General features: G+C 38.1%; 1 protein-coding gene across 1 annotated transcript; it reads right to left on the bottom strand.

Moving 5' to 3' along the window:
- Positions 1-9,868: 9,868 nt before the first annotated feature.
- LOC110044703 (putative skeletal organic matrix protein 5) lies at positions 9,869-11,218 on the bottom strand. Its single transcript, XM_020750276.2, has 2 exons — positions 11,141-11,218; positions 9,869-10,779 (listed from the first exon to the last, which is right to left on the bottom strand). The coding sequence occupies exons 1-2, from the start codon at positions 11,201-11,203 to the stop codon at positions 10,261-10,263; spliced, it is 582 nt and encodes a 193-aa protein (XP_020605935.2). The 5' UTR covers positions 11,204-11,218; the 3' UTR covers positions 9,869-10,260.
- Between the last annotated feature and the right edge of the window lie 918 nt (positions 11,219-12,136).

The raw sequence follows: 12,136 nt of genomic DNA, 5'->3' as shown, positions 1-12,136 counted from the left end.
AAGGGATAATTAAAGATCTCCCTGATAAATTATTAGCAAAATGGTGTTAACTTGTGAGAATCGTTACAAGCTTGTTGCAAGCAAATTATAAAGAAAATCTAATGACTAGATTTTCTACAAATAAACAAAACCGATTTTAAAGGCCTGGATTTATGGAAAGCAAGAAATTGGACCCTGTTTGGAAAAGTTTTGATCATTAAATCGCTCGGGCTATCACAAATACTCTTTACAGCGTCTAATGTCAATGTCCCAAATGAAATCAGATATGCCATCAAAAAGAAGTTATTCGGTTTCCTTTAGAACAACAAAAAAGACAAAATTAAGAGAGAAAGTATTTATCAAGACTATGATAAAGGCGGAATTCGTATGACTGATGTCGGTATAATGATAAAGGCATTAAGACTTGCCTGGATCCCAAGACTTTTAAATCCCGACAGCCATAAGTTTAAATCAATACCAGACTATTTTTTAAAAAAATTTGGAGGATTAAATTTTCTGCTCAGATGTAACTATGATACAAAATATTTAGATCCTAAATTGCCAGCTTTCTACAAGGACATTCTATCCTTTTTTTCTGAAATTAAATCTCAGTACAAGTATGAACAGGGGCAGGAAACAATCCTTTTTAACAATAAAGCGGGAATGGTTTTCCAAAGGAATTATTGTATTAAGGACTTGCTTAATGAAAATGGACAACTTCTTTCCTTTCAAGAGTTTCAAAGCAAATATGACTTAAGAACTAATTTCCTAAATTTTTACCAAGTAATTAATGCTATTCCGAAAGCATTAGTAACTAAGGCATGTAATCAGGGCAAACCTCTTAAAGAAAATTATTTAGGAAATCGTAATACTAAGATTCAATTAGCTGAAAATATTGTTATCGATCTACAGAAAACAAAGGGAAAGGATTTCTACTGGCTACTAAATAAAAAGGTAAATTATTCATTTCCTACTGGCCCGAAAAAATGGAGTAATACTGTGAATTTAAATTCCAGCGAATGGCAACATATCTTCAATTTGGCAGAACAGATTTGCAGAGAAAATAAATTAAAAAAATTCCATTACAAATTCTTACAATAGAATTATAGTCACCAAGAAAGAATTATGCCGCTTTGGTATCAGACAAGATAATGATTGTTTATATTGTGGAAATGAAGACTCCATCGAACATACCTTTATTAACTGCCAATTTTCAAAAGCTTTCCAGCGAAGAGTTATTCAATGGTTCAATAACGTTAATTATACTAATCAACACCCGTCTGTTAAAGAAACTTTATTTGGCCTTTTTCCCACCTCTCCAATTGCAAACAAAACTCTGTTAAGAAAACCCAATTATACCATGTTGTATATGCGCTATTACATATACACCAGCAAACTCCACAATAGATCAATTACTCTCTCTGATTTTATCAATAAATTAAACACAAAATATAATGTTGAAAACATAGAATAAAATTAATCTAATAGTTAAATATCATAAAGAAGATGCTCCTTCAAGGGCACCGTTCTAGTCTGATTAGTTAATTTTATTTATTTAGTGTTTTAAGGGTAAATATCTCTTTTCCCTTGCGTAGGTGGTATACATAATGATATTGGAACATTTAAATAGAACTGAATTGCAATGTTTTTTGGTCTTGTAAGTAGTTTGCACTTGACAGACACACCATGTAAATAATGTTTGTATTTTGAAATAAAGCATATGCCGTAAAAAAAAAAAAAAAAAAAATTAGTAAAAAACACTTCGCATTTGTGGGTAATATTTCTGACCGAATTTTTCATTGGAATTCGTACTCCGATTTGTTTGTAGATACCAATTTTAACTAAACTATATATTGACAAAAGTACAAAAGACTATTGGAAACATGTTTTCCGTCGGAAATGAACGGCCGCCTTTTTGTAAAACAACGCACTCTGTGGGACATAGTAAACTCCACGGCCGGGAATGAAACCGTGACTTGCAATCAAAATAAACAATGAAACTGAAGATTTCTTTACCAAATTTAACCTGTTTTTAACCTGTTTTGCCAGTCCTGAAATGACTTTGAAGTAACATTTTGCGAACAAACAAACTTGGCTACAGAAAACGCAACTCTTTTAAGCTTTAATTCAGTAAATATCTCCTTTAGCGACTAATTATCTTAAATTAATTATTGGAAGGCCGCGTAGTTAAACGTTTTTAACTTCCTGTTTCGCCTTGGTGTGAATTCGACATTTCGTCACAAATATCTGGCATTCGAAGCGATAAAACATACTCGGATTAAATAAAGTTACTTTAGCGTTGAGATTGTACTGTTTTACCGTTATATTACAGGTGCAAGCAAACAATTTGCTTATTACTACAAAGAACTCATAATGTAAGGATTTAAATGCCTGTACCCGCTTGCCCTCCGACCAACACGCAAAAGTCCATTGTTTAATTTTCGCGATCTTTTAGGTAAAACGGGGTTTTTCAGCCGGGCCTCAAAAAGCACTCGAGGAATAACCCAAGCTGATTTTAATACATGTTTTACAACAACATAAAAGTGCTCCAAAGGCGAAGTTTCAAGCAATTTGGAGTTATGGCACATGTCGAAAAATACCTCGGAATTTTATTTGTAAATAAGGAATTCAACCTAGTAACTGAAAGAGATTTTTTTTAGAAATTGTGTGTTTATTCTCAAATGGCGCTCAAGTCAAGTTCTAACCTGGTTTGGATAGCTGAATACTTTGTCTTTCAAGAAAAAGTATCGATAAGTGTTGGTTCTTCTTTACACGCGAACGCAAATCAAGTTCAGATTACTAATTTTAAGCCTTTGCCATCGGCCATTTTGGTGACCGTCGAGGTGAAGATCGTTTTCCTCGATTTTCTCGAATTTAAAGCGCTTCGAGCTCCAAAAAACTATATCCCGTTTCATATCTGCCTAAGGGCTTTTTGTGGACGAAAAGGGAGAAAAATCGATTTTTCAACTTCTGCCGCGCTATGTTTGCTAATTAGAAAAATTCGCACTTATCAGCTAAACATCATGAAGCAACTACAGTTTTAGAATCTTACCTGAAGAACAATAGGTCCTTGCTATCAGAGAAGACAGCAAGAGGAAAACACAAAAATAGGTAGACATGATCGTTTCCTGAGGAAGCACGAGGAAAGTCGGCAAATTGCTACGTTGGACGGAACTGCGATAAGCGGAAGCTTATTCACAAACACGTTAAAATTGACACTGATCTGTTTGAGTCAAACAGATCAGTGTCAATTTTAACGTGTTTGTGAATAAGCTTCCGCTTATGTAGGTTTTACTGAGGCAATAATTATCATTTAGCTGACAATGTTTCGATTAGCATTGGTAATTTATATCTGTCTGTAGTGTTGTGGCTGGTTAGTTAAATAAGGCAACATATGTCTTTATAAGCAGGTGAAAACTCACTAATTAGATATCATGGGCTGTACCGTTATATGACCAATTTTGGTAAAATGTGTTATTTCTCAAGTATGAATTGCCTGAGATCATGTTCATCAATTTCTGTTCTTCAGTTAATCTTATCGACCGTGAAGGCAAATGTACCGTCGTAGGGTATTCATACCGTTATTTTAAGACTGAGAGAATTACTTCAATTAAGTGGCTGCGAGCAGGCCTATTAATCGTTAATGTTTAATCTGCCCTGCAGTTGAAATTGACGCGCGCGCATTCGTAATTTTCTTTATTTAACATACAAACCCATGTTATCACGAGAGATGTTTACCTTGGTTTTGTTTTAACTTTAGTGAAGTGAAATTTTTAATAATGGTAATATGGCTGAGTGGAGTCCAATTCCGTCTGTAATCATACGAGTGATTAACAAAATCGGACGACGGCGAAGCGGGAGTCCGATTTGTCAATCACAAGTATGATTACAGACTGAATTGGACGACACGATGTCCTGTTACCAATTAATCAAAACTATGACAAAATTCGAGAAACGAACAAACCATCGATTCAGCGCAGAACGATTAAACGTCGTTATGAATGCTGAAAAACACGGCAGTTTACGCAACAAAGTGCACCGCAACAGCGCGAGCAAAATGACGCGTACTGTCCAATTACAAGCATGACGCGTACACTGTCCAATTAATGCTCAAATCGGGCTGCTGATAGCCAATCACGTTCGAGAATTTTGTTATAGTTTTGATCAATCGTGTAATCACAGTAACAAACTTTGGTAAATGGCGGCAAAATCAAAAGTAAGCCAACCTAAGTTTGTCGACAGTTGAACACCTCATCAGGCATGGTTTAGCTCAGTAATCGACGGTAACCGAGTAAAACCAGACGTTGTCGCGAGATCTTGGCAGCAGGTGTCCACTCGTGCAGCGCGTAAAGAAGAGAAAAACCGACAGAGATTCCTCCTAATGTAACTAGGTTTCAAGTCAGCGGCCAAAAAAAAGCTGAATAAACTCATGTCTAGGCAAAGAAATCCCGGACTGCTGTTTCCCGTTCATCTTCAAGTGCCAAAAGCGTTTTCCCCGGGGGGATATTCCCAGAAAAGTTGGGTGGGGGTGCGCGGTCCGCTTCCCAAAACCCTTACCCTATATATGACCAAAATAGCCAAAATCAGCTAAAATCGATACCCTATTTATGACCAAAACGGCTGAAAAACCATACCCTTTGGGGCCGCACATACGTATATAGCTCATATAAGGGAGTACCCCCCCCCCGGGCCGTTTCCTTTCTGTTAGAAGCTCAGTAGCTTAGTAGCAGTGCACAGGCAGGCGCAACTAGAAGAAGACCTATCACAAATAGAGAGAAAAAAAATCATAATTGAGGTCTATGGAGAAGAAAGGCAAATGTTAGAATTTAAAGCGGCCCCGAATAAGAAGAAGTACCGGAAGACATTTACATAGCCCGGGCTCCGTGGCAGATGCCGTTTCAGGTTTTTCGCGGGAAGAGGCCCAGCGAGATATAAAATTTTTCTTTCCACTATTCATCTACAAAGCTTTACATTTAAGGAGAGTTTGGCAAGCGAATTTCTTTCACCATTGGAGTAAAATCAAATTATATAATTTTCCAATAGTTTCTGAGCAACAATACAGCACTTGATTTCCGAGAAAACCTCAAACCGTCCGTTGTATGCGGCCCACTTTAGTTAATTAGTTCCGTGTAAACAGCATCCTCGGTAACCTCGGTAAGCAGTAACCGTAGTAAACCTCTCTCGTGAAAACACGGCATAATATACGGTGCAAAAGTACTGAACTATGATTGGCCGAGACAAAAGGGATTTGTTTTCTTAACTTTTGAACCGTCGAGGGCAAAATTTATTAAAAATGATTGCCCATTAGGTTGCTAGGCAACAGTAAAAAACTGCTCTGTTATTGTTTTGCAACAATGGCGTCTCTTTTCGAGATAGATGAGGATTAATTCATTGAAGAACAAATGGAAGTGAGCGAAAATGTAAACACCAAAACCAAACAACCACACTGACAGAAAACTGAACACTGACGGAAATCTGACAGAAAAAAGATAAAAACGAACAGCCAGTTACCTTTGCGTGATCGATCATTTGTCCCGCTTCCGCAGGGGTACTCTCTATAAATTAAAAAAAATATATATATGCACGGATATTTGTCCAGGGGCATTATCTGTCAGGAGAAGCGAACAGTTTTCCGAGAGCGTATCTCAAGAACAACTATGAGCAGCTGAGGAACAAATAATGTCCAGGGACAAATATCCGAGTATATTTCCGTGCCAAATGGAGGCTATCGTGTTTATTATCCTTCAAATATTTTTCACAACACGAGCGGTTTTGACAATTGAGGAATATCACTCAGATATTCCCTTGTTTTAGCTGGGGGGATATTCAGTCACGTGACGCGTTTAGACCAATCGCCGGAGGGCAAGCAAAAATATTTGATGGATTATAATGTTGGTTAACCTCATTCCAGCAGTGTTCTTAAGTAGGTATATGTGAAAGGGTTATCTTTTTTAAAAAATAAAAGGTATATGAAAGCGGTCGCTTTCCTGTCAAAATGGTGTACAAAGGGGTTAGGGGTTAAAACTCGGGGTGGAGATTCGCCATCATATGAAACTTTCTAGAGTATTCCAAAGGTCATCTGTCGATCTGGTACAAGAAACCTCCGATGGGCAAAACCACTAAAACTACTATCGGCACTATAGTGAACGAAATAACAAATTTTGTCGTCTGTGTTATAAAACAAGTAATCGTATGATTCCTCCTTAAGTTAAAGATTAACATCAAATGCGTTTACGAATAAAGATCAGTGCAGAAATCACCCTCATCACTGGCTGGGATAGCTCCTGCAGCCTCCTAAAACACAAATGATGTTTTTACTCGGGTTTATGCGATTACCCATACAGATTCCTTCAGATTACGCTAGCTCGCTACAAGAGCTCGTGTAATTTTGAGAGAGTTTTCAAATATCGGTAATAGTGTAATTCCGGTTTCTTTGTAATCTAAAAAGAAATGTTTGGTTACCTGATTTTAGTTAGCCTAGATGTTGACGATTTTATTCTTCCATTTTCTCCTTAGTTTTAGTTTCGATTGAGAAGATATATGAAACACTCTTTACTCTTTACAGAACAGGAGGACATGAGTATTGTTCTTACACGGAAACGATGGAGTTGGGTTGGTCATGTGCTCCGCAGAGAATCTACCAGCATTTCTAAAGTTGCTCTCAGATGGACACCAGAGGGTAAAAGAAAAAGAGGCTGTCCAAAATCCACCTGGAGAAGAACTGCAGAAGCAGAACTTCAGGCTCTAAATCTTACCTGGGGGCGAGCTTCATGGCTTGCAAAGGACCGACAGGAATGGAGGCGACTTGTTGATGCCCTATGCGCCACTGGGCGTTTAAAGCCTGATCTCTTTACTTTTTACTTTTTACTTTTTACTCACTATCTATTTAACAAATCGAATGTGGTTTAGCGTGGTCTGTACTCAAAGACATCGAAAGAAATCTTTGTCAAGATTTACTGACAATTGAAAACACCGACTCGGACTTGAAAGTGCACGCGCTGCACTATGCAAATGAGCTACTTGTACCCGTCAGACTTTCCTTTCAAAAACTTTTGCAAACTCTCTCAACATGTAGAAAAAATACGAAAAAAATGTTTGGGAAAACAGTAATGACGCGCACTCGTTGTCGATAAGAGTACAGACCACGCTAAATCACATTTCGATTGGTTTTTTACTACAATATCAACGTCAAAGGAAATGTTTTTTCAGAGCGCGAGCTGAAAAAGGCATGGCGCGACACACTGACGCCTGCAGCGTGGTATGGACTCTTATCGACAACGGCAAATTAGCCAATCAGATTGCGAGATTAGCAGCAATTGTGGTAAAATCTGTGATAGATAGTGAGTAGCGTAGCATCGTGCTCTTGATAAAAAAATGACGGCCTCTTCTTGGCATTTTCGAAGCGTCTACGAAGAGGATTTAGATGAGTTTTGAACGACTAGTAGATTTATCAGACTAAAACAATTAGATTATTCGCTCTCGATTTCTATGCGTGATAGTTGACTTGGGTTGCTCCCTCGTCAACTATCACGCGATCGAAATCTCGAGCCCATAATCTAATTGTTTAATAGAAACACTCGTGAAAGTTTGGGAAAACTCGAAAAAGCTGTGGAAACACTCGCCTGCGGCTCGTGTTCCCACGACATTTCTCGTTCTCCCAAACTTCCACTCGTGTTTCTATAACTTTCTTAAGTAATACACGGCTTAAACTTCTCTATTTGTTAAATCAACCGGCGAAAAATTGTGCGAATTGAATTTAATTATAGAAGTGTCAGCGTTGGGTATTGACTCTTAGTGTGCTCGTGAAATGTCGGCAACTTCTCGGCTTCTCTTACAAGAAAAGGTGCCCTCACAGAACAGAAACTTCTTCTCGGCGAAGATCAAGATCATAATGGACATTTCCAAAGAAAAAATTCATGGGGAATTAGCTTGCTTTCTATTTACCACGTGCACAAACAAGTCTCACAAGTAACTCTCAATGTAGATTGAAAAGCTTTATTGTTTCAACAAACTCTTGGATTCTATATCGTCACTAACATTCAAAATTTTGACTCAGAAATTCTGCTTGTGTTCTTTTATGATGACCGCATTGGAACCATCAATCGACTGGCAAACCATCACGAGCTAGAAAACCATGTCCCCGCAAAGATTTGCGCGGTTCATTTTATGGGGAATCACGCATGCGCACAAATCGCATTTGCCTTATTTCTCTCCATCGAAGAAACAGAGTCGAAACCATTTACTTTCCAAATTTTCGCTATGGTTCCAAAATTAGCCGGCCAAAATAAAACGACAAGAGCAATGTAAAATATTACGTGCAAAGATCATAAATTATGTTAACGTATATACAGAAAAACTTAGACCAAAGCTTGTTATGTAACAAGTACAAGCATGGATTGTTCAAATAAAAGGGAGACTCTAGATTTCTGGAGTCGGCCTTTTTTCCTTAAATTATGTTATAGAATTATCAAAAGATGATATTATAGGATAGCTCAGCCAACCTGATTGCTCCATTTGTGGTACTTAGTGTACAAGTAGAATTCTACTACAACTCGATAAAACATGGAAACTATTTTCTATTTCGTTAATATCAATCAAATGCTCTTCGCACTGCTTTTAATTATTCGTTGCAGTTGATTACTTATTACAAAGCACGAACAGTTTTCATCGGACATCAAACTTGTGATCCCGATCTTTCCCAGTCGTATGGTAACACATATTCCGCTGAATATACTGCTATGAATTACAAATAACTGAAGGGATCTATAGAAGTATTTCTCTCACTTACAATGACTATTTAGGTATATTATTTTTTGTCGTAGTATTTCTCCACATGTGGACATCATGCCTGTTTTTCCAGTAGCTGTTGGAATGGAAACCATGGGAAATACTCAAATGCTCAAGGTATTCATCTTGTATTTCAGTAAGTCAAAGAAACCAACAAATGAATAGCTAATGTGGAAAATGAAAACCTCCTTACTTCGACTGCGGTTTATGCCTTAAAACGAACAATAATGAGGTTATTCTCTTTACTAAAAAAGGCGAACGTTTCATACGTCACCCAATAAACTGTTCAGTCTTCTTAGCTTATATACAGTATTTAAGGTGGCTGGCAGCATTTTCAGCACTCCTACCTTATTCCAAAATGGCCGCCATTTTAGTGTTCTTTCGTTTGCTTCCAAATTAGCCCTTGCTGCCTCTTTCAGGGGATAAAATTCTTTTGAATTTCGAGTTTAAGAACGAGGCAACAAAGGGTAATTTGAAGGTAAACAAAAGAACACTAAAATGGCAGCCATTTTGGAATAAGGTATATACTACAATTATTTTTCAACAATTGAGGTAGGTAGGTAGGTAGGTAGGTAGGTAGAGCCACGTGACTCATCAGGCCGGAGCTTATCTCCTGTTTCAGTAGCCTCAAGTGACTAGGAGTATTTCTACTCCCCCCTGGATGAGATGCTAGTCCATTGCAGGGTTACCCCCAGCAATAAAATTCGCTGCTACCCATTTATACACCTGGGTGGAGGGTGACAGTGTGAGAGTAGTGTTTTCATCAAGAACACAACGCAATGCCCCCGGTCAGGGCTCGAACCCAGACTGCTCGGTCCGGAGACAAGTGCACTAACCATGAGGCCGCCACGACTCCCACAACAACAATGGCAGCAAGTAATGCCCAAAAATTTGTTTTTAAACTGTTTGGCTAATCCCCATGTAACCTCACGTGTCCATGGTAAGCAGTGTTATATCCAAGTTTGGTGTTTCAAAATTTTAAATTTATGTTCTGGAGAGACTTTGGAATTTGTAGCGATTTTAATGACCAAATCTTTCCAATTTGTTGAATCTTCATATGCTTTCTGGATTTGTCTATATCGGTTTTTCAGTTGTTCCTGCATTTCTGAAAAAAATTATTGAAACCAAACATTTTTTTTAAATTTAACAATTTATTCTTTTCTTTACTGTGGAAATAAAGAAGTCAAAAATCTGATCTAAATCTAACATGGCGGATCCAAGATGGCGGGTGTTTTTAAACATGACGTCACTAAGGTGTATGACGTCGAAAATGACACGTGATTATTTGCAAGTTCGGATGCCTTACAAGCCTATTGAGTACACTCTTTTGGAAATACATATGGTCGGCTAAAAGAACCTCACCCCTTCAGGGTTACAGACGAAACTAAAGTCCATGTTAAATAGGGTTAAAAATATGAAACTGACGTGATTTTAATGTGTTTTGAGTAAATGGATTTAAGTAATGGATATTGACTTCATTTTATCAGTTCCTTCTTACTGCACTAAAATGTAACCCATAGCTTTGATGTGTTTGTGTCCATTATCTGGGGAACCCGTTGCCTCGTTTCCACAGGTGTTGGAGTCATCATGACGCCCTCCTGTACCAAACCCGATTCTCGAGTCAGGGGTGTCGCAAATGTTTTCATTGTTACCTAGGAAACCGATCCTTGCTTTAGACCAGTCCTGAGCGCCACCTGCAGCATTGAATCCTTCCTTGTTATAGTTGAGCTGCAATGAGGCCTGTAAACCAATCAGCGTCTTCCAAGTGTTACGACCCAGTGAGGTGGCGCGGTATTGCCCGTCAGCGACCAGTGAGTTCAGAGAGTTGGCCTGCTTGTTGATGACAATGAACCTGATCTGATTGCCGATCTTCATACCAAGACAGATCTTGGAGAAGGATGTGTTCCAGTAGGTGGGTAACTTGGTCTCTTGTGAGTCAAACCCAGTCTCCCCTCCAGGAAGGTTGTATTCATTTTTATCACTCCAGTACCCCGAGTAATAATGAAAGGTTCTCTGAGAAGAAAAGTAAAAACGTTCTGCTTATTTTGAAATAATGAAGTACCTCTCATATATAAAGAATGAAGTTTATTTAATCATCTAACTTTAGAATTCTTACGGAGTACTGTTTTGGTGACTTCGTAAACATAACATTTTGATGTAAACAATTTTCTGGTCCAAACGAATCCGCAAAACCAAAGGATTGCGTGAAACATCAAACATTATGTTGAGAATCTCGACTAACTGAGCTGAGTTACTCCTGCTAAATCCCATCAAGAATAGCGAGTTCATTTCATTCCATCTAAAAGTAGCCATTTAAGTTTTACAGATAATGTTTCTTGGCGTGTACGAGTAGAGAGTTGATTTAATGTGATACCTTGCTGCCGTCAATCTCCATGACCGGTGTCCATCCTCCATCTCCACATCCAAAATTTCCCATGTGACAGAGAATAAAAATTGGTTTTGAGTCAATGTGGAGCGTAACCAGCTGACTGACGCTGGACCTGTTGGATGTGAATAATAACAAAAGCTATTGAATTGAAGAAACTTGAGATTGAGTTGAAATAAATGTTCACTGGTTTCAACACTGCTTACTTGTTAATATAATATTTAGAGCTTAAATAGATAGTTTGCTTGTTTTGTCTGAGAACTCGTCTAAATATGACGGCGGCAATACAACCTCTAAGTTCATTTATCTGAACTTGAAGTTGATAAAGGGAGCGAGTTAGTTACGATGGTCCTTCGTCTAAAAAACCCATATTAATATCACTGATATTATGCCGTGTCTCGCAAGGACGGGAAACTACCAAATTCACGCGGTGCCAATGTGATTGGTTTAAATCGATAGTGACCGCAGTCTAGTTCTTTGTTCTTTGTTTTTGTTCACTTTTTTTGGCCTTGACCGTGCAAAAAACACAACAGTCCTTTACTCCGTACTGAGGACCTAACCAATAGAAACGTTTTGGTTACGTAATTCATTCATAGTGTATGAGTGCAAGACAAAAGGTTATGTACGGTCGTGGACCTTCCAACATAAATCTTGGCATCTCTATTTGCTCCTTTGATGTTTGCTGGGCTTCATAACCAGTCCACTCTATTAACTATGGTCCGTCGTCTAAAAAACGTATTATTATCATATAGCCGTGTCTCGCAAGGACTGGAAACTATCAAATTCACGCGGTACAAATATGATTGGTTTAAATCGACAGTGACCGCAGTCTAGATTTTCCCTTCTAGACCGGTATCTAGATCATTCTACCTTTTGTTTTCGTTCTGAGAAAGTTGCAAACAATAAATACAAAATCATTTGCTTGATAGGTGGCCACATTTTGTGAAATCTGGTTTGTTTTTAGGGCTGTTTTCAAAGTTTACC

The sequence above is a fragment of the Orbicella faveolata genome, unplaced genomic scaffold, assembly GCF_042242905.1.
Source record: "Orbicella faveolata isolate gen_17 unplaced genomic scaffold, um_ofav_v1 contig_24, whole genome shotgun sequence".
Classification (NCBI taxonomy): Eukaryota; Metazoa; Cnidaria; class Anthozoa; order Scleractinia; family Merulinidae; genus Orbicella; species Orbicella faveolata.
This window is presented reverse-complemented; position numbering and strand designations above follow the sequence as displayed.